At 39.9% G+C, this 21,084-nt stretch overlaps 2 protein-coding genes across 6 annotated transcripts; both read right to left on the bottom strand.

Moving 5' to 3' along the window:
* Window positions 1–613: 613 nt before the first annotated feature.
* Window positions 614–15,736, bottom strand: HDAC10 (histone deacetylase 10). 5 transcript variants are annotated; one of them, XM_052667779.1, is made up of 21 exons: window positions 15,593–15,736; window positions 15,170–15,360; window positions 14,242–14,376; window positions 11,991–12,087; window positions 11,324–11,421; window positions 11,140–11,244; window positions 10,861–10,929; window positions 10,090–10,216; window positions 9,560–9,625; window positions 9,399–9,458; window positions 8,917–9,006; window positions 7,615–7,721; window positions 7,313–7,380; window positions 6,579–6,858; window positions 5,427–5,517; window positions 3,759–3,844; window positions 3,235–3,288; window positions 2,716–2,800; window positions 2,033–2,218; window positions 1,427–1,586; window positions 614–760 (listed from the first exon to the last, which is right to left on the bottom strand). In XM_052667779.1, exons 2-21 carry the CDS (start codon window positions 15,232–15,234, stop codon window positions 744–746), a joined length of 2,046 nt encoding a protein of 681 aa, XP_052523739.1. In that variant the 5' UTR covers window positions 15,235–15,360; window positions 15,593–15,736; the 3' UTR covers window positions 614–743. The 5 variants fall into 5 exon arrangements, 4 of the variants coding, with proteins under 4 accessions (XP_052523739.1, XP_052523740.1, XP_052523741.1 ...); XM_052667780.1 differs by having other exon boundaries at window positions 15,170–15,236; XM_052667781.1 differs by lacking the exon at window positions 15,170–15,360 and having other exon boundaries at window positions 11,987–12,087.
* Window positions 15,737–17,503: 1,767 nt separating this feature from the next.
* LOC128073212 (secreted frizzled-related protein 2-like) lies at window positions 17,504–20,822 on the bottom strand. The gene is made up of 4 exons (XM_052667806.1): window positions 20,536–20,822; window positions 19,832–20,001; window positions 18,887–18,979; window positions 17,504–17,814 (listed from the first exon to the last, which is right to left on the bottom strand). The coding sequence occupies exons 1-4, from the start codon at window positions 20,820–20,822 to the stop codon at window positions 17,504–17,506; spliced, it is 861 nt and encodes a 286-aa protein (XP_052523766.1).
* Window positions 20,823–21,084: the final 262 nt, after the last annotated feature.

Genomic DNA, 21,084 nt, shown 5'->3' with positions numbered 1-21,084 from the left:
TTATATAGAAAACTTGCAATTGAAAGGAGAGCAGACTGAAGCCCATAGCCCCAGAACATTCACAGCACATATATATGTCATAAATGTTATTTTAGTCTTTACACTGTTTTACTCAATAACATATTGAGTAACTTTACCTATGCAAAGTATTATGTGTTTTTCTCCTTGGGCTCTGTGTAGTTCAGGAGATTAGATTTCATCTCAATCACACACTGCCATTGCTGGGATGCTATTAACATTCTCTCATCAGTCACAGGAATTAAAAGAAAGACCATATTTGGTGAATCCTTTAAGTCCTAGAAATGTATCATTAATCTGAAGGACCTGTTGTTGAGTTCAAACTCCCAGTGAGCTGGTGGTAGTGTGCTCAGGTGTCACACTGAGCCATTCTGAAATGCTCAGCTATTAGAATTGCTCATTTCACGTTCCCATCTTCTGGAGTTTGCAAACATTCACGCAGTCAAGCTAGTGTCTGTGCAAGCCTGACTTTGCAGTCACATATAACACAGGCCTCAGAGCACAGAGGACTGGGTTTCGCATGTCAGTTGCATAGTGTCAACACAGAATGTACAAGCATAGCACCCTAGCAAAAACATGAATTGTAAGTACTTGAAAAAAAAAGAGGAAACTGTAAATGGCTCTTATTCTGCTTAGACATCAACCACCTTTTTTTCCCCAGTGACTTGAAAGGCAAAACGAAGTGTCACGTTTTCTTCTGCTGCATAAAATGGTTTTAAAGTGCTTTAAATTCCATCGTTCACTGAAAAGAACACCAGTAAGATGAAGTTATTAACCAAGCTCATTCCCAAGTCCATAAGAACAGTTTTACTGGGGCTAGGCCACTGCTCCTGACCCTTTCTTCTAAAAGCATTTTCTTTCAGAGAGAGATGCCCACCTTTACTACTGTTTATGAATATTCTGCTTCAAACCAAAGGTTATTCAGCAGAAAACTGTTTGTAAGTTGGTAATCTTAAAAGCCCACATACCTTCCTAAACTGATTTCCTTTACCTGGTCTTCAACTACATGTGAATGTATTTCAATCAGAACTAACCAGTACTGAGTTAAGGAAAACTATTTTTCATTATTTTAAAATGCCATCTCATTCTGCACTATCTTCAGAAAACACATCAGCAGTCAGAGCCCATGCACGTCTTATTAAGCATTATTTAAACTCATAGTATTATGGTAGCTTTATTTCAGGATAAATAATACACATTTTTGGAGCAATGATACTCAGAGTTCCAAAGTGTACAGTTACACTGTGCTACGAAATGCAGTGCTTTCAGGCTCAAGGGGCAGAATCAAGGGCATGCAAGTTTCATACTGCTCACATCGCATCAGTGTGTTCCCACTGACTTAGAATTCAGTTGTATTTCATCATCTTTCTAAGAACATATATATTAATAAGAACTAAAGACTACTTACCTGAGCATTGAAGCATTTTCCAGTCCTGCTGAAGCTGGTTTCTTAGTTTTTTTATTTGATTTACTTTTTCTTGGGTAGGAGGCACATGAGCTCCAAAATTTGGCATAGAAGCACCTGCAAGTGCTTTGGCTATACTTTGCATTAGATTTATGTCTGTGTCCTAAATAAGAAAAAAAAAGCAAATAGAACAGTGGGCTGCTTCCAATCGTATTAGATGGAAAAAGGTCATAAACTATCTTTAGTCAGAGCACAACTCTAAGCTGCACATTCCATGTGGAAAGCTAAGCCAGTCCCCAAATTGAGGCAAACTGTCGGATCATCATCTGCTGCACATAAACACAAACATTAGCTCAGGCCTTGCATTCATGCCTTTTAGCTTCTCAATCGTGCAGGCTGCCTACAGCTCAGGATGTGTCTGCCTGCTTTTGTTCTCAGCCAGACAGAAACATGGGCTATTTATGTCAACAACTCAGATGTTCCAAAGACAGCATAATGAGCACAATCAGAATACAGCAGCTCAGAGCAGTTCACACCCAACACACTGTTGCTTGATTTGGGTTCTGTCCCAGGTCACCTGAAGTACCATGGTGTAGCACCACTTCTTACCTCAATCACTGCAAGAATTCGAGACTCTGCTAGTCCTTGTAGCAAACCAATAATAAGAGAAATCCCACTTATTCCAAGGCTCCTGTTTGGTCCAACAGCTATTATTATCAAGTTGGGTTGGTAACTATATGCTACAGGGAGAATGAATCCAAGCACAGCAGAAAAGAAGTCATTCGTGTCAGCATCCTTTAACAGGAATGAAAAGCAATTTAGAACAAACATGAAGCTGAAAATGCTCATATGTAGGATTGGAAAATTATAACAAAAAAGGCAAGAAAACCCCAAACCCAACATAACATGAGATTCAAAAAGCTTTCTGTTGACTCTAGGAACAGAATACTGATGTGTTTTCACAGCAATCCTTATATTAAACGTGCAGCTTTGATCAACACTGGTTATTCATATTTTCTGTAGCATCGCTGCATTGCAACTCTGCCTTCTCTAACATAAAACAAAACAGCCATTGCAGGCTTACTCAAACCATGCACTCTAATTCACATTAAAGGTCTGTGAAGGAGCAGCACTGCAGGAAGGGCAAAGAAAGAAATTTTTTTTTGAAGTCCCAATTGCAGTGAGAGGTGTAATTCTCAATGACATTTTATTAATTTATAAATCTGTTCTATTCTTTGTTTTAAAAAACCCAAACTTTTTATCTTAGGATGCTTTCACAAAGTGCACCTTACCTCTTTCCAGTTTAGCACAATGTAGTGTTTAGAGCTGCTCTTTCCAGTCTGTTCTTTCTTGCAAACATGTATGACGAGTATTTTTCTGTAATCGAAACCCACATCCGAGTATTTCACCAACTTCCAATGAGATAAAAAGTTCTGTTTTATCCATTATTTCAGTATAACGTATACTTTCTTCCCTATCTTGTCTTACCCTTTTAAATAATTGCCTTTGTTATTATTTTGCATATTCAACATCGTATTTTCAATCTTACATTTTCAGTAATAATTCAAATTTAAATTGATATAGAAGGGCTATACTTCAAACCAACCACTAAACTAATCAGGCAGAATTTAGAAATAGAAGCTTGTTTTCAGAAATACATTTTGGCTTGCTCTGTATTTTGTTTCAGGTTAAACTCAATGAAAAATCAATTCACAACTGATTTCTTAGTGCAGATTTCGTCATACATATGGTCACTCAGGAACATTTATCATCCCTGGAATTTAATTTCCCAAATTAAAAAGAAGCCTCACCCATCTTCTGTGCTCGGTATGATATCCATATCTCCAACAAAGATGCAAAGCACTCTATAGAACACAAAGGAAAATCATGTATACATTCATTTGTACGTGCAAGTAATTTTTTTCAATCAATGCAACTGATTTAAAGAATTTGCATGCAGATTAAATAAATAAAAAAGAATATACACCTCTCTGAACTTGGTCTATTAGAAGTATAAAGAAATTTAGGATACCTCAAGGGAACGCTCTTCTCCCACTAATCCTGGGGAAACTAAGCCAAGAAAATGCCCTTAGGTCAATTGCAGCCAATGTCTGGCACAGAAAGCCTAAGTTTGCACAGCATTGATCCCTACAGGTGTTCTGCATTTGGTAAGGCAAAAGGATTTTGTCATATGCAATGCCGTCTTTACTGCAAATCAAAAAAGCTGTGCACATTTGTTTTAAAATGAAGCCTTTCAACAAAGGCAACCTGATATATTTTATCCACTTTCATCTTTTTACATTTTGAGTACCAAATGCAAAAGATAAAAATTCACCTTTGAAACCCAAAACGAAGAGAATGTCTCAGTGCAACAGCAACAGAAGCAGAAGCTGCAGGTGATTCTGCAATTCCATTGCATACCTACAAAAGATTTTTTTTTTATTCAGAAATAATTAGTGCTGCACAAGATCGTGTCGTTTCTTATTTGTACCGATTGTTTTTTTAACTTATGTATCATTCAAACAAAGCCACAGCTGCAGGGAAGAGATCCTAAGATTAAGATGTTATTAATTCGTGTACAACACAAAGGTCACATTTGATTCTGACACCAAAAGCTGTTGTACAGTTTCAAGTGCATGGTCCTGCATGGAAAGTCAACTGTAAAAGTAGATTATGTAGGCGAAGGTCATCTTCAGTGGTTCTCTCAGCAGTCTGCAGATTAGATGCACTCAGTGTGCCAGAATGCAAAACACACTGGAAAGACAGACACTATGAAAAGAAAGCTGTCCCAGAATTCTGACTCTTCCTTTAACATGGGTGAGCCATTACTTTCTAGAAAACATGGTGACAGTATTAATCAGTCAACATTTAAGTGCTGGCTTGTGTTGTGCAGAGCTTTAAACTCGTCGTGAAACATAAGGGAACAAAAGCAAGGACACAACGTGTGCTCTTCCTGCTCAGTTCTCCTCTAACTCTGAACACAAAATCTCAGCATCACCTCCATATAATCTCAAATAGTCATTACTTGCAGATGCTATTTCCTTCTGCCAGTAGTTTATCTAATCTATTTATAATCTAGTTAATCTATTTATAGTTTATCTAATCTATACCTCTCCTAGAGATACCTGCAGCCTATAACAATAGAAATTTGTTCCCAAAATCTACAGCCATGACTGCCAACAGCAGGAAGATGACTTACAAGAAAGAGGCCATTCTCACAGTTACTAATCCTCACTGGCTTTGTACTTTAGAGAGAGCTTTTTATTCAAAAGAGACTGATTTACCAAATGAGACTGTTTGCATAATATACATTTGGCATTTTATTTTTAACTTGCTTGTTGTTTTCCTCTTTGTTTTTCAAAATGTCAGTACATAAATACAATCTTGCAACCTCTAAGTCTGCCTCATTTTCATTCCTGACTGTGCAAGGATCAGATCGCTGAGCTGGAATGGTTGTTTGGAATCACAGGGCACAGTGGTGTTTTGAACTGCTCTATGAAAGCAATCAGCGTGAAGCGCCAGGAAAACAAATGACTGCATAAATTATTGTACATATAAAGATAGAGAGTACAGCTTAGCATACTCTGCTATCTTATAGGGTACTGCAGAAGTTAACTCTCTCCTGAAGTCTGCAGGCAAAACTCCGTGCGGAAGTTGAAATCTATCTCAGATTCCTTGCTGCTCACTGGTGCTTGATACAGTCTTGTGCCCACGGCAAGTGGAAGAATGAATATCTGGTTCATCCTTATGTTTGACAGCGATGCTTCATGAGCTGTGACTGCAGAAAAGCAGAATAATGTCTTGCCCAATAATAATTAGAAAGGTGTCTTGAGGTTAACTATTCCTAAAATGTTTTCTCATCTCACATCCTCTCTTGTTAGCTAAGCACAGACTAGTTGAGATCAGCAGGGTTATGAACTACACAGTAACTAATATCCAGATGTAGAAGCAGAAATCAGGAAGGCAACCCCCAGCCCCCTCAATTAAACCACATTCTCTTTACCTCTTTCTTAAGTATTTTATCTAGGATGGTCAAAGCACTGCCAAGAGAGAGCAAAGTTTTGTTTGCTTCCACAAGGTCCGCATAAAAATCACTGTAAAATGAATCACACAAAGCAAAACTAGGTTAGATATGACAGCACTTTTGGAGAGGATCCTGATAATGGTATTTTGCAGTCAGTACTGACAGCAACACATTTTCTATAAATACTACACATTCATTCTCAAAGACCTAGCTCTAGCAGGAAGATGACAACACTCCTGCCTAACAGTCTCTAAACCTGTTTCTATTTGCACTAAAAGAAAACAAAAAATGCCTGATGATATTCAGGAAATAAAGTGCTGTCAAAATGAGACTTCCTAATTTTGGAAGTTGAGTTTCTGAAATTGCAATACCAGTCGGGTATTTCTTTTCCAGCTAAAAGCTAACACAGATCTTAGAGGCATTTTCCTAACACCTTCCTTTTAAACTAACACATTTTCACTGTCCTCTCTCTCTTGAAACATTCTGATTAGTTATGTAAAGGAATCCAGAGGAGGGCCACTAAGATGATCAGAGGGCTGGAGCACCTCTCCTATGAAGAAAGGCTGAGGGAGCTGGGCTTGTTCAGCTTGGAGAACAGAAGGCTCCAGGAAGACCTCATTGTGGCCTTCCAGTACTTGAAGGGAGCATATAAACAGGAGGGGGAATGGCTGTTTACAAGGGTGAACAGTGACAGGACAAGGGGAAAATGGTTTTAAACTTTAGGTTTAGGGAGGTTTAGGTTAGATATTAGGAGGAAGTTTTTCACGCAGAGGGTGGTGACACACTGGAACAGGTTACCCAAGGAGGTTGTGGATGCCCCATCCCTGCAGGCATTCAAGGCCAGGCTGGATGTGGCTCTGGGCAGCCTGGTCTGCTGCTGGTGACCCTGCACGCAGCAGGGAGTTGAAACTAAATGATCACTGTGGTCCTTTTTGACCCATATGATCCTATGACTTTAAGGAGAAAAATGGTAGCTAACTCTAATGTCTTAAGTTTTCAGAAGTAGTAATGCTGCCTATGACTGAGTAGACCGATGCCACGGAGACAAGAATAAGAAAGAATAAGATTATGGTTTGTTCTGAGACCTCTCATCCTTATAATTAAGTTGAAAATTAATTAAATATGACCAACCTGACAAGAGCTTCTAGTTCATTTTTGTCCATTTCCTTCACAACATGAAGGTGTACTGGGAAGGTGTTTGGGTCTGCTGAAGCTTTCAACTCAGCTGTTGTTGCTGTTTTGATGGGAGGAATTGGAAATACAATATTTTTCATGTGCAACTCCAAAAATCTTTCTATTCTGTCAGTTCCATTGCTGTCAGCTATCATAGCTTCATCATCTGAACAGGGATTTGTATCAGCAGTCTTTAGTAAGTCTGATTTGGTGCTCAAATTGTGCAAAAACGATGTGTCTAGAAAAAAAAGTTTCACGTGTATTAATTTGTGAGCAGTATGTTAATATTTAGTCACAATTATTTGCAAAACAAAGTACACCTGTATTCACAGTGTTTATATTTGTTTCCATGCACTGTCTGCAATATTTTGGCACAGACATTTTTCAGTGATGCTACAATTGTTTTAATCCAGAAAAAGTTTGTAAGTGATAATAAAATTCCACCATTTTTTTCCCCACACAGCAAACAAAGATATCAAAGCACTACTTTTTAATGTGATGTTTGTCACCTCTAGAAGTTAACAGTGTTTTTTTTTTCCTCAGACTAGCTGAAGACTTGGCCCTGAAGGAAGCCTCACAGCCCTCCAGCAATCATCTGGATGAATAGCTGGTAGTTCAGCTATTTCAAACCAGAGGAAATAATCTTAATTTTGAATTTCTGTATGAATCCTTTTACCAATTCCATTAATTACCTTCATACGTCAACCATTTCCAGTAGGGTTTATGTGCTGCTCTCACATTTTGAATAGATTCAATAGCACTGTGAAAGAAACAGGATTAACAGTGTCAGTAGTGATGAAAGAGCAGGGAATAATTTACCAATGGGAAAAAACAACACCAACAAGAAAATAAAATCACTGAAGAAATGTCTCAAAGCAGGAAATAGATTACAAAGTATCACATGTAAACCTTGGCAAGCAAAGTGTTCAAAGCTTGCACATCTTTATATCATTGATTGCTACACAGGTTGTTCTAGAACTATTCCTATGCTTACCTTAGGCAAGGTGCCATTTCTCCAGTTACCTGAGGCAGAGGATCTCTTAGCAAAGTTCTTACAGTCATGCAGACGGATTCAGACAAGGACCTCAGGTGGTACCCACCCTAGAAAAAGTGTTTCATTCCACATAAGGGACCAATACACATGAAGTCTGAATGTCATCATGGGAAATAAATCAAACTGAATGTACCTGAATTTACAGAAATGAAAGATTGTAAGCAAACACAATTCAGTGTTTCATATAAAAAATTATTAAGTTAGAGGTTACCTGCTGAAGTTCAGCAGCAAGCAACAACTCTATTCACTTCATCACGGTTCAGTTCAGTTTGGAAGTCAGTTGTGACTTTGCCCTGTAACTCTAGAAACATTCTTTTACACTCCCCTCCCATAGCATTCCAGCTTCAGCAGTCCTGGTGGAAGATTCCTTAGAAGGTAAAAATTACCGCTGTCCTCTAAAATATCTGCACAGGGGAAATCTCCCACAGCCTGACACTTAAAATATCATTGTCCTGATAATTTGGCAAGAGTTGGAAGAGAAATGAAGACAGATTTCAGATGACGGAATTAAAGATGACAGACTTGTTCCTGCATTCCATTCATGGAGCAGTCATACCATCTGCATCGTGAGGAGATGATTATTTGCACTTCAGGCAGTATGTATAATAACCTGCTGAAGAAAGGGTGATGGAAAACAGCTCAAGCAAAACAGAGGTCAAGTGAATCAATTTCTAAGCAATTCACTTGTTTGGGATCATGCTGGGAAGATTCACAAACTTATCTACCAGCAAAATGACCGTTTCTCCACCATGCAGAAGAGGAGTTGACATTGACTTCAAAAGGAGGAAAAAAATGCTTTTAAAAAGACCTCTTAAAGATCTTGATAGATGTTTTTATTAAAAACAAACAAAAAAACTCCCCAAATGGGAATGCAGCACAGGCTCTATAACCAACTTACAGTGTATTTATGCTAAAGCTTTTAAAAATTCTTCAGGAGTAAGACAAAATTGCACAACACTGGTAATGCAGTTTATTCCCCATATAAGTTTTAATGAAGTGGGGACTGTCCAGAGGAGCATTCTGTAGTCACTGTGCACAAGAACTGAACACAGCTGTAGAAGCTGTTTTCAGAAAAATAAGCACATGTTCCTCTGTTCTAACATTTTAAATCAAAATAATAATCAGGACACACACTTCTTTTCATGTCTCAGAGCACTGCCAAATTTTAGTCTTTTTTTGTATTATTGATTCTAAGAGGAGATACAAAAAGAAATTATTTTGTTAAGCTCCAGAAGTATTTACCTCCAGGATGACACACAGCTTCCCATGGGCCAACTGCATCAGGAAATGGGTAAGGTGGGCAAAGACTTCAGGAGTGGCATTCATCTGCCCCTAAATTAAAGAAAAGTTCTGTTAAGAGATGAAACCCTGAATCAAAAACACTAGTGAGAAAAATAAATAGATAGATAGATGATCTGAAATAAATGAGATTGGACTCAGCCTCAGCATAAAGGAACACTCACCTCTAGCTGTATCTAACAAAATGCTGAACCAACTGCTTTAAAGGAAGACGCAAAAAGATGATGCAGGAGTTGTGCCTACAGGACAATCTATCTTTATATGTCCTGTGCTATGCATTGAGCTGGGTCAGCTTAAAGACTCAAACATATATTTTTAGCTTGGTCAAAGTGAATTGCACGTAGCAATCAATGGGCATTTAAGATGCAGGAATATTTTACAAACACATTTATGACTGACAACACAAACCACAAAATGTTACTTACCTCAGGGTCTCCAATTCCTGAATCATATCCAGAGGAGACGAGAACCAGTTCAGGATCAAACTGTTACAAAACAGAAAGAAATGTAGCACGTTCTTTTGCACTGCATTTCAACTGTACACTGCTATGCCATGACACCAGCATATTCATTAATTGTACAGTACCTCAAAAGCCGTTGGAAGTAACACATGAAAAAATGCAGCAAGATAATCTGAATTTCCCATCCCAACCTGCAAAATGGGAGAAACACAGATCAGATCTTCCTGTTGAAGTAATAGCTTTTCCTAAGGTTTTGCCAGACATAAGGAAAGATAATACCAAAAGTTAAAGACAAGACAGCCTCATAAGATCAGCTCAAACTCCTCTGTATAAGAACTATATACAGATATCCATCGTTTTGGGTCTTCAGTTCTCAGCTGAACAAGGATGGACACAGCCATCTCCTGAAGCACTCCCAGGAGTGGCTAGCCAATATACTGAAGAAAAACGATATGCATGTGTCGTCTTCTCTCTTGAAACAAACAAACATGACATTCTGAACCTTATTTCTTAGAAGACATTTCACTGACAGGAATAAGATACAGTATGCTACATCTGCCAAGCAGGCAAAGCAGCACATATTCAGAAAGCATTATCTAATGCATAAGAAATAAAGCTATTGCCTTTGTTCTGTTGGGCTGTAAATAACATTTACCTTATTCCAAGGTAAATTTATATTAAAACCTTTTCCTTTTCCCAAACCCACAGCATCATAATCAGATTCTTTGAGCGATGGCCAGAATTCCTGATGTTCGTAGCGATGCCAGGAGAAATACAAAACACTGAAAATACAAGAAAAATCCAGCTTGACAAAAAGGCTCCAAAACTGACCCTGTGAACTCTAATATATAGTGAAAGCATGAAAATATAATTATCCTTTCCTCTTAGTTCACTAAGCAGCTTTTGACCATAAAAGTTGGTACAGAAGGTCCTATGTCAAAATTAACCTAGGACAGCTTTTAGTAATGTCATGCATGTGCTCCCTTCAGATGAAAGACAGGACATTCTCAGTAGAACAGATTTGTTTCTTGAACCCAATGCTGTGGCTTTTCAGAAAACAGCATAAAGCTCATCTGTTTTATCTAACTAGCACTTGAACTGGGAGATTCCTGAATAGAAAGAACAGAGATATTACCTAAATCCTGGTATAGAGAGATCTTACAACTGATAATCTTCCTAAAAGTCACACTGCTCGCTCATTTTGTGTTTGTTATTCTTTATTCTTCATTGTAAAATAAATTCATGTGTTTCTTTTTGTTAGATTTTTCCCCCTTTACTTGATAACAGGTTAAAAAAAACAACAATCACTAAAATAGCAAGAACATCTTGTCTTTTGTGACATTCTAGACTTAGGAGTATAAAACAAAATCTTATTCCCTACAGAAGCATGCAGTATTTAGCCAGCTAACAAAAGCATCCTTCAAACCTTGGATCTTCTTCAAATATATACTGAGTTCCTTGCCCATGGTGCACATCCCAGTCAACAATTAGGATTCTGCATAGAAAAGCAAAATAAAACATTCAGTAGAAGAACCACGGCATAGAGGTCTGAAGGAAGTGCAGATGACTGAAGATTTTGGGACCCAAAAAGGTACGTGACACCTACGAGGCTGTGGACATCACTCTAAAATGGTACCATGTCAAACGATAATGCAACATCACACTTGGGTATGAAAAGCTTCTCTACAGTCAGCGAGGCTCTTACCTCTGTAGGCGATATTTCAGTTTTGCATATTCTGCTGCAATAGCAACGTTGTTGAACAAACAGAACCCATTAGCTGCATTTCTCTGACTGTGGTGACCTGGAGGTCTAAAACAAAGTTTTACGTCATTATCCACAACAAAGGTGAATTTTGGTGAGAAGTGAAGACTTCCTCACATTTTCTTACCTTACTAATGCCATTCCATTGCACGCTTTTCCTGACATCACAGAGTCCACTAGCTGCAAAGCTGCTCCTACAGCTAGTCTGGCACAGTGGTAAGTGCTCTAAAAAAAGAGAATTTCACTGTTATTATCAGTCGTTCATCAGCTAGTTTTAGAGATAGCATGCATAATGTGCTTTGTGACCCAATATGAAACTGACATAAGTCTATGCTAATGAAATTATATGCAGTTAGTTAAAGGCATAATTTTACAACAGAAAAGCCAGTGTACTTTCTATTAGGTTTATCTGTAATCATCACATCCTTTGTAAGGATGTTCTCTCTGAGGGAGACAAGAAATAAGAAAAGGATGTATTGAACTGACTGGTTCTACTGATGTCTCTGAAAATAAGGAGCAAAATCTTACAGTAACAAAGGCAAAATCAAAATTTGAATAGTATGTATACTGGCATGATATCATTACAGAATAGGTAAAAAGAACACTTATCAATTTAAATTACAGCATAGCACTAAATTGGAAACGGATCAACAGAAGGGCATAAACACATGCAAGTATATTTAGATAGCAAAACAAATTACTATCAGCATTCCCCTACTTAGAAAACCATCACACAGATGCAGTAATACAAATACCTGCAAATCCCACTACAGGAAGCAGTTTAACTTACACACCGGATGAAAGAAAAAAGAATCATAATTTCCAGAGATTCTTTTCAGTTCCTCTTCATTCATTGTCTGTGTGCTTTTTGCAGCCTCCAAGTGTTGTGAACTGCAGAGGAGAGGGAGATGAACAACACTTAACTACGCAAACAGTCCAACAGTTTTTAAATACAATTTAAATGTAATGAAAGCTAACAAAACATGTTAAGAGAGGTTATCTGTGAGACTTCACAAGTCCAGCACGTATCCTGGGATGCTGGTTGTAGGATACAGCAAAGCAATGGAGTGCTATGAAATTAAGGATTCTTGGATATCCTAAGAATATGGTGACATGCTTCTCCCCTTTTCCAGTGGTCTTGGTATCACCAAAAAGCTGTTTTTTCGTTGTGCTACAATCTATTCTGCAATCCACACTACAGACAGGTACCATCCCAACTAGAAGTAAATTAGGATCTGACAGCTGTCAGCATATGAATTATGACTGAGAATGTGTCCAATCATCCCTTGTTGTATGGAAAACAGGTATTTGATAGAATTCCTTATGATGTATGTATACCTCCCTCTTCTCATTGGTTCAAGAGCATAACAAGTACTTAGAAACACTGTTCCACCAATTCTCTGTCACTGCTATTTTGCCATTGGGTGCTGAGATGGAAATTAAGGTTGATGGCATCTACCCTCCTATCTGCATCCTAACACAGGATACAGCAACCACGTATGTGTTCTGTGTGCTCCTCTTGCTGGACATCCAAAGCAACCGCTGTTTCACAACAAAGTGAGACAGACCAGCATTATTTAATATAAACAGTTGTAAGCAGTGAATTCAAAATGAAGATGCTATCAAGAACAAAACTGTATGAAGCTCAATGATTGTGTAATTACTAGTTTAACTTCCTCAGCAGCCTCCTACCTAATGGAGGATTCAAACAACATTTTTGTAGGAGTTATGCACTTGTTTCAATATGAAAGTCTTTAGAAAAAAAAGACATCTATTATCTCTACCCTACATTTGGAAAGAAAAACAAGACCTTAGTGAATTTTTTGTTCCAAGCCATCTAGAAGGGACAACTCAACTGGGAATTGTTATCAAGTCTCTTCAGTACCTGATCAGCAATGTACTTACTGCAAATATAAATTATGTTGGTAAGCAGAGCTGCCTGCATTCCAATAAGAACATTTTGAGGAAAAATACTGTTCTGGAATCTGAAAATTGAGACATGATTCAGGATCCATTGTCCTCAAACAAGCATCAGGTCACCTGTGTGCAAACTTTTGTTTCCTGGGGCTCTACTGCTGGGTTCAGAAATTGTTTAAAGACAGTACAGCTGATGGTCTTAAGGGAGCAAGCTAGATGGAACCTTACTGGAAGTTCCCCTGAACAACTCTGCTAAGAAGCCTCAGCAAAGCCTTCCCACCCTTCACTTGGGAGCCGATTTAAAGGTAAAGCCCTCACCCTGGATACATTTTAGTTACGTTGTATAGCTATCTCTGCCTCCACTGATGTGGGCCTCCATGCTGCCCTGTGGAATGTTATTCTAACTTAACCTCACTTCTGCCTTGTCACTGCAGACTTGTCAAGCAATCTAAACTCTCAGCTGAATTTGGTTAATAGCATCTGTGCTGCCCACTTCCCTTGGGGACTGTGGGATTGTGCCCTTGCCTATGCAGACACTGCCTCTGTCTGCTTTGCCATCAGTGCTTTGCTCCCAGCTCCACTTGTCCTTCTGGGAAAGACTTCCCTGCTTCTTAACAAGGGAAAATGAGCACACAGCCAACATGCGTGCTGGCTGCAAAGCTATTGCACCAAGGTGACAAGTGCCAGAGCAGACTTTAGAGCCATGAGTTCAGAAGGGGCAAGAAGCTCATCCTCTGAATTTCCCCCACAGACTTAGCTACAAAGCTTTCCTGTTGGTTCACTCTGTCTCAAAGATGTTTGGGAGAAAGAGGTGGTTATCAGTTTTCCTACATTTTTAAATTAGAAACTTACTTTTAATATCGTATTCAAATCAGCGATCACTGCTCAAGAATCCAAAGAGTGGAAACGGTGATATAGTGGAACAGCAAATTCATTCATATTTCAGCATCTATAGCATAGTCAACATGTTTTGTGCAAGTTGCAGCCTGACACATTTTCCACTGAAATTACTGGAAGTTATTGAGCTTAGGACCAGGTATTTTTAAATGGTGTAAAACATGCTCTGGAGGTATGACATCTGTTATTTCATTAGATTAAACTGAATGGCAATAAAAATAAATTTCAGACCTGTGAACTAAGAGGATTTCCTCCTCGCTTCCTTCTCTAGCAGGCACAGGGATGCATCTTTCCACAAGATGGTAACATTGAAGCTGCTCATAGGAGGCCGACAGTCTTTCTGGCACTTCAATATCACAAATAGGACTGAAAATAAGCGATATTCATATTACTGCAACACACACCAGCACAGCTTTCAAGTTATAATAATGCCTACTATGCACTATAAGTAAAGATTCAATATCCTCAGAGGGACTTGTGAGAGTAAAATAATTATAATGAAATTCTTTGAATACTTTCCAGTTTAGAATTGAGCCAAACAATTACAAAATCTGTAAGCAAAAATAAATTTATGTCTCTTGCACAGAAATAAACAAAACAACATTAAATTTTCCTTGTTCTCTCACCACTTCAAGCAGCAACTATTACCACAGACACGGAGACATTGAGATTAAAAGTGAAGATCTTACAGGGAAGATCAGCAGAGGATTTGACAGCATTTCATTTCAAGCACAACAAAGGTACTGGTCTAATTTACATAAATGTGAGCCAGCTGTATATATCAATTTCTAATTAAACTTAATTGAAGGGTTTCAGATGAGAAAGTAAATCCATATATTTTTCCAAGGTCAGTGAGACTTCAGCTTTATGAGCAATTTAGTTAGCTTAAACTGCAGTGTTTAGAGAACTAATCCCCTTACTAAGGCCTACTGGACTGCAGAGCCTCAGCTTCTCAGATCCAGCTTCAGATTAGCAGTAGAGTATCTAGATACTAATTAGCAGTAAAAGTTTTTCGAGAAGGCAGACTTTCTGTTCAGCAGGAAAGTTACCAGGTTGTCTGTCCCTACACACTGCACGTCACATTTACAAAAAACACATGCACTGCGTACTTTCTTGATAAGAATCAATTCATAAAAAGGACAGGACGTTACTGACTTACTCGTTCCAAAGCAGCTTATGCCTGGTCATCGCCTCATCGTAAATCAGGGCTGTTCCTGAAGCCATCGCTACAGACAGAACAGAGGTCCCCAGGTGCGTATCTCGGGTACAGAACAGATGTACGATGAACAGCCAGTGGGAATGAATGCATGCAGGGCAAAGGCCTGCAGGAGGATCTCGCACTTCTGACTTCTAAGTACAAAGCGCAAACAAAGAAGCCTCGAGGGGCTGGTCTGTGAGGACACAGGGCAGAACGGCCGGCACGGCCCTGGAAGCTGGATCCGCGCGGGCTGGATTCCCGGTTACCAGCAGAAGGACGTGCGGTGCATTAGAGGGGGTACAGAAGCTCCCTCAGTCCGCGCACAAGGGCCTGAGGCCAAGCCGGGGCGAGACCTGGGCCGGCAGGCGCGTAGGGGTTACTCACCTCAGGCTGAGACAGGTGCGCGGGAGAGCTCGTGCCCAGCAGCCCCGCTCGGCACCCGCACACCGCGGTCCCCACGCGGGCCGCCCGAGCAGCGCCTCGGCCTCACCGCCGGCTGAAGGCACGGCGCCGCCCGCTCGCAGCACGGGGCGGGATGGCGGGAGCGGGCGGGGCTGCGACGCGTCCAACGGAACGCCCACAGCCCCGCCCTCAGGTGGCGGCTGCTGCTGCTGCTGCTGCTGCGCGGGGGTTTTGCTTCCGAGGGGCTGGTAGTTAAGGGGTGAAACGTTCCCAGCCGAAATTCCCGAGTTGAATTTTCTCTGGCGCTCACCGTAGAATGATAGAATGGCTTAGGTGGCGAGGAATCTTACAGATCATCCCCCATCCAGGCCCCCAGCCGCGGGCAGGGCTGCCAACTAGACCAGGCTCCTCTGCACACCTCGTTGACGTATAGCAGAGGGTCTTAAATCACACATATGTACATATGAAGAAAAAATTGCTCCATCCAATTCCACTTTACTTTGTCAGAGCTCTGCGAAGTGGGGCTGGCAGCTGGAGCTGCATTATGCCCAGGATAGTTCAAATACAGCCGCTGTTTTAAATATACAGCAGCTCCAAGAGCAAGTAAGCAAAGGGCTGTAAGGTAACCCCTCATGTAAAGAGAAACAAATGGAAATCGACACAAGCTAAGATGACCTCCTTTACGTCATAGTCAATCGAGCAACCAGTTCTCAGCAGCTCACATCAGTAGCCATGTCCTTTCGTGCCAAGACCAGGCGGTTGATGTTGTCCTGGCACTTAAATGGGTCGCTCCCTGCAGGGCCGCCCATGGCTGACCTGAGCCCATCAGACGCCTTTGGGAGCAGTTGGCAACTGTGGGCACTGATGGAGTGCTTTAAATATTTACCATTTTTCCAGCAGAAAACATTGCAGATTCGGTGGGATCAAATGAACCGAGCTTTTGAGTCACCTACATTTTTCAGAACAGTGTCTTCATTATGCAGTATAAACTGAATATAAGTTGTTCCAACTTTTTTTTTTTTCATCATTTCCAGAAGTTTTCTAGCTCATGATAGAAAATCATATAATCATAGATTCACAGAATAGCCCAAGCTGGAATTCCGAGACCCACAAGGATCGTTGAGCTCAACTCCTGGCTCCACACAGAACCACCCTAAATTCAAACCGTGTGTCCAAACTCTCCTTATGCTCTGGCAGCTCGAGGCTGTGCCCATTGCCCTGGGCAGCCGCTTCCATGCCCACCACCCTCTGGTGCACTGACATTTTGTATGTCTGGATATGAAATAGGACCTTTCAACAAAGGAGCTCTGATTTAAGAAGATTCCAAAACTGCACTCACCCCATGCTCGGAGGCATTACCACCATTGATCATCTTGATCAATGTGAAATGACAACAAATGACCAGATTTTCTTGCGGTTGGGCTGTGTTACGTTTGCTGTTATTTATTACGATTTATTCCATTTTCATTCGGACAAAAGTGACCAGCAGAGGGCCACCTTCCTTTAAAATTCTCTAATGGAAAAGTATGAGGTGTGTTAATGAAGCATTAGCCAGAGAAAGTTTGGTAAGTCAAGAAAATGGCGGGGTGAACCCTGTAGAAGAATACACTAAAGGTACTGAGCTGGATGAAAACTGTTTCATTTCAGTTTTTATACATAATACAAAAGATTTTTGCAATAACTCAAGCCTTTATACATAGATGACCAAATTCAAATTTCACAAATAGTTAAAATACTATAGAAAGTAGGCCTGATAACACTGGATCTAAGTTCAACTTATAATACATTTTAAAAGGAAACAAAGATTTTACATGCCACTTATACATTCTTATTTACAATGCAGGTTTGGCATAAAAAGTGTAATAAGCTTTTTACAAGTAATAAGATAAATATTTACAAGCATTTATGGTACCTCCATTTCTGAGTGGCCAAAGTCAGCTGGGAGTCCCTTCTCTGCCAGTGGTAAATCTGATTAACTAAAATGATACCTTCCTCAATCTTCCCTACAAGGAGATACACCATGGGACGATGGCTTTGAGTCATCCTCCGTGTACAATTTTCATTGATAAGCAGCCATTGCTGTATCATATGCTGAGTTTCATAAGGCAAGAGTGAGCCCTGGGTAATGAATTCCACGTGGCACTCAATGTTGTACTCTTGGTCGCCAATTACTGCTCTTTTTTTGGACAGCTTTACTTTCACTGCTAAGGAAAAAAGGAAACATGTGAGTCACTCAGTTTGTTCAAGTATAGAAATAAATACCCGTTAAAGCAGGAAGATTCCTTAAAAATACTCTCATAATTCCTGGTGATGGAGTGTGGTGACATCTTCTCCCACAGCAGCATAGATTTTCTAACTTTTTAACTTCTTTTAAAATAAGTTTGCAACTGATCATTTTTTTCACTGAATTGGCAACTAGGCAAACATATTTTCACAAAGATTTGTAATGTATTTTTGCCGTCATTGTATACGTGATGGTGACTGGATAATTAGATCCTGTAAGCTGTTGGCGTGATTCTAATATCACGAGGCTGACCTCCTTGCCCAACTAGTCTACTGAAACTCATTTTGTTTCTCTCAGCAGTAAAGTTTGGTGATACCACCCTGTTACATTCTCCCTTTTCATCACAGACATCACAGACATCTGTCCATCTAACACAACCCCACCAACACATCTTAGCATGAAATTTCTCTGCAGTACCTGTTCTAAAGCCAGCTGTGTTCTCTAGTAGTCTCTATTGGCTTCGAAGGACTTTGCAGGACATTAATAGGGCAAACTCAGAAGTATTGCCCGCCACTTCAGTAAAATAACATGAGGTCAGAATTTATTTTGTATGATTTTCTGAGTCTTTTCAGTAAGCTATGTATTGTGAACAATTAATGCACAATTAACAAGGACATGCCATTCACTGGTGAAACAACCAAAGCTTTATTGGGCTTAATTACTAATAAAAGACAAACTGGTTTATATGCCTGATTTTGCCAGAAATATTTTCCATATACCATACTGTACTGCAATGAAGCCAGCCCAACAAGAACAGAAAAGCTATTTGTTTGTAAAATAGATGATGAAGAAGTCTTTCGTGCAAAATAAATCCTTAAATTTTGCTCAGAAAGAACATATTCTGAAAAATAACCTAAAGTTGACTCAGTATCCAAGCTCTCAGGATGAAGATTTTGAAACCCCAGCAGAAGCTGTCAGCTATTTTAATCCCAACTTAAATGCATTTTAGAAGGAGAACTGATCGTTTAATAGTCATATTAACAAGGACTTACCAAAATTACTGTCACAGAAAACTTCGAGAACTCTTTTGTGTGTAAAGAGCTCCTCCACTGCTGGGCAGGTCTGGCATGCAGGCTTTGGTAGGACTGGTAAGAAATGGCAAAGTCTCATCATTATCTTGTAGAATGTTTTGTGTTAGTTTTCTGCTGTGAAAGTCAAGAGCTTGCTGTTTAACTATGAGTAATTATAAAAAATACAGAATTGTTCAGTGATAATGTATGCATCCGCATGCTTCTCTGAAAACATGGCTAAGGAGGAAAAGGAGTTTCTGTTTCCACGCACATTGACTCTTTGTTTAAACTGATAAACTCAATCATCAACATCAAATACAGTGTTTATAAATAGTGTTTTATTTTCAGTACAGCTGTGGAGTGGGGAACGGGTCAAGTGAGAATTCTGTCAGTGGTCCTAGGTTCAGCTGGACTAATATTGAGAACATAGGAATTGGAGTGTGCCAGCAGCAACTTACTTGTACTGCTATTCTCCTAAGTAAAAACACCTAAGCACATTTGAAGATTTGACTATTAATGTCATGCTAACTCCCTTAGGAAAATCAGATAATAAGTCCTCCCAACTTTTCCAAATTGATCTGAAGACCAATTCAATTAATCGTGAGTTTATCAGATCCCTGATAAAGCTGATAAGCCTGTAAAGAGACCTCAAAATAAATAAAATACAGTGCCTGTAGCTGTGCAGGGAGATAATCACTTCCTCTGCTATGTGTAGACCAACCGCTCTTCATTGAATTGAACTGATGCTGACACATCATCTGAGGAGTGCCACAGTTTTCACTGCAGGCATTAATACTTCCCCCCTTCTGCACAAACAAGTATGCATAGATGCAACTCCAATTACAAAGTCACAGACTGAGAACTGTGTCCCTTCTGTCTTGTTTACCTGCAGCATACAGTACAGCCACCCTGCCATCTTCCACCTACCTTTGTGCAAATATTTATATTCCTTTGTAAGAGATGCCAGACACATGTCCTCGTCTGCAGGGAACCGACTGCAGTCCAGGCTTTCTGGCCAGGCGTGCCCATGGCAGGCGAGCACAGGAGCACAGCTGTCCCGAACACCAACGCACATACTCCTACAGGGGAGGATGAACCTGCACCAGAGGGAGCACCAGGCTGAAGCTGTTCAACTCACTCAGTGATAACAAAGTAGTTCAGCAGTGATTTCTGCACAAAGTACATACTGATATTTGACAACCTTCAGCAATAATTCATTTCTAGAAATGGCTTATTCTTCTGTGTTACAGAATTATGTTTTTATTAATGCTATTATGTTTTTATTTATGTTTTTCTTACTATCTGAGAAAATCCTTGTCAAGAGCCCAAGTCTCTTTGCAACGGGTATTTGGTTTCATTGTCACCTATATTCAACTTTAAATTAACAAGAACAAAATTTCAACTGAAACAAACTAAAATATGATATTCTTCAGCTCCAGCATTCATTTCCACAAAGCAAACTAAAGCTGAAGTTGAACTCAAGAGCTTTTCAGTGCTTTTTTTTTCCCAATGAGTATGAAATAGTTAAGAGAATTATTTCTGATGAGGCGGAGATCACCTTTCCGTTACAATTGACATACATTTGATTTGATTCCTGTTCTGACCAAAAGGCTGGGTGCTGTGATACTTACGTGTCCAGGCAGATGGGGGCAAACAGAGAGCACAGGAACATCCTCACATGAGGGTGACAATCCGTGTGCACCAGGTGCTGCCAGGTGGTGGATTTTAGGACGACCTCTGCCATGCTTGTGTGTCCCATCAGGTTGGGAAGCCTCATTTCGGAGTATCCAATCTCGTGGCACATGTCCATCTCCTTGGGTATCACTACACATTTGGTGGATAATCCAATGTCAAAGCCTGTGCCCACTCTTAGGAAACCACTCAGAGTGAAAACAAGTATTTTTGCAGTCAACAACATCTTCCTGTGAGCCCCAGCTTGCCAAACAGGGAGCTGTCAAACCTCCCAAGTACAGGGGCATGCTGAAAACCCTGTGGCTTATATACCCCAGGAGCTTAATGAACCCTTGGTTTTCGTCTGCTTATCAAATCACTTGAGACAGCACCAGATCTTATAGCCTATCCAAGTGATTGTTGTGATAACCAGGGAGGTGGGGATGAGATACAGAGGTATATTCTCTAAAGACAGATTAGCCATAGGCTTTCACGTGCCTGACAGCATC

Source organism: Tympanuchus pallidicinctus, unplaced genomic scaffold, assembly GCF_026119805.1.
Source record: "Tympanuchus pallidicinctus isolate F22 unplaced genomic scaffold, pur_lepc_1.0 scaffold8, whole genome shotgun sequence".
Taxonomy (NCBI): Eukaryota; Metazoa; Chordata; class Aves; order Galliformes; family Phasianidae; genus Tympanuchus; species Tympanuchus pallidicinctus.
The sequence above is the reverse complement of the archived record's forward strand: the minus strand, read 5'-3'. Positions and strand labels throughout refer to the sequence as shown.

What these genes read in the sequence shown, in the direction of transcription:
- LOC128073212 (XM_052667806.1), bottom strand. Translation starts at nt 20,822, where the DNA reads ATGTTGTTGACTGCAAAAATACTTGTTTTCACTCTGAGTGGTTTCCTA. An exon ending in GCCCCCATCTGCCTGGACAC is followed by an intron (nt 20,002 to 20,535) that starts GTAAGTATCACA and finishes CCTCTGGTGCAG; the next exon opens with GTTCATCCTCCCCTGTAGGA. An exon ending in TTTCTGTGACAGTAATTTTG is followed by an intron (nt 17,815 to 18,886) that starts GTAAGTCCTTGT and finishes TTTTTTCCTTAG; the next exon opens with CAGTGAAAGTAAAGCTGTCC.
- HDAC10 (XM_052667779.1), bottom strand. Translation starts at nt 15,234, where the DNA reads ATGGCTTCAGGAACAGCCCTGATTTACGATGAGGCGATGACCAGGCAT. An exon ending in GAAATCCTCTTAGTTCACAG is followed by an intron (nt 12,088 to 14,241) that starts GTCTGAAATTTA and finishes TCTCCTCTGCAG; the next exon opens with TTCACAACACTTGGAGGCTG. An exon ending in GAATTCTTGCAGTGATTGAG is followed by an intron (nt 1,587 to 2,032) that starts GTAAGAAGTGGT and finishes TTTCTTATTTAG; the next exon opens with GACACAGACATAAATCTAAT.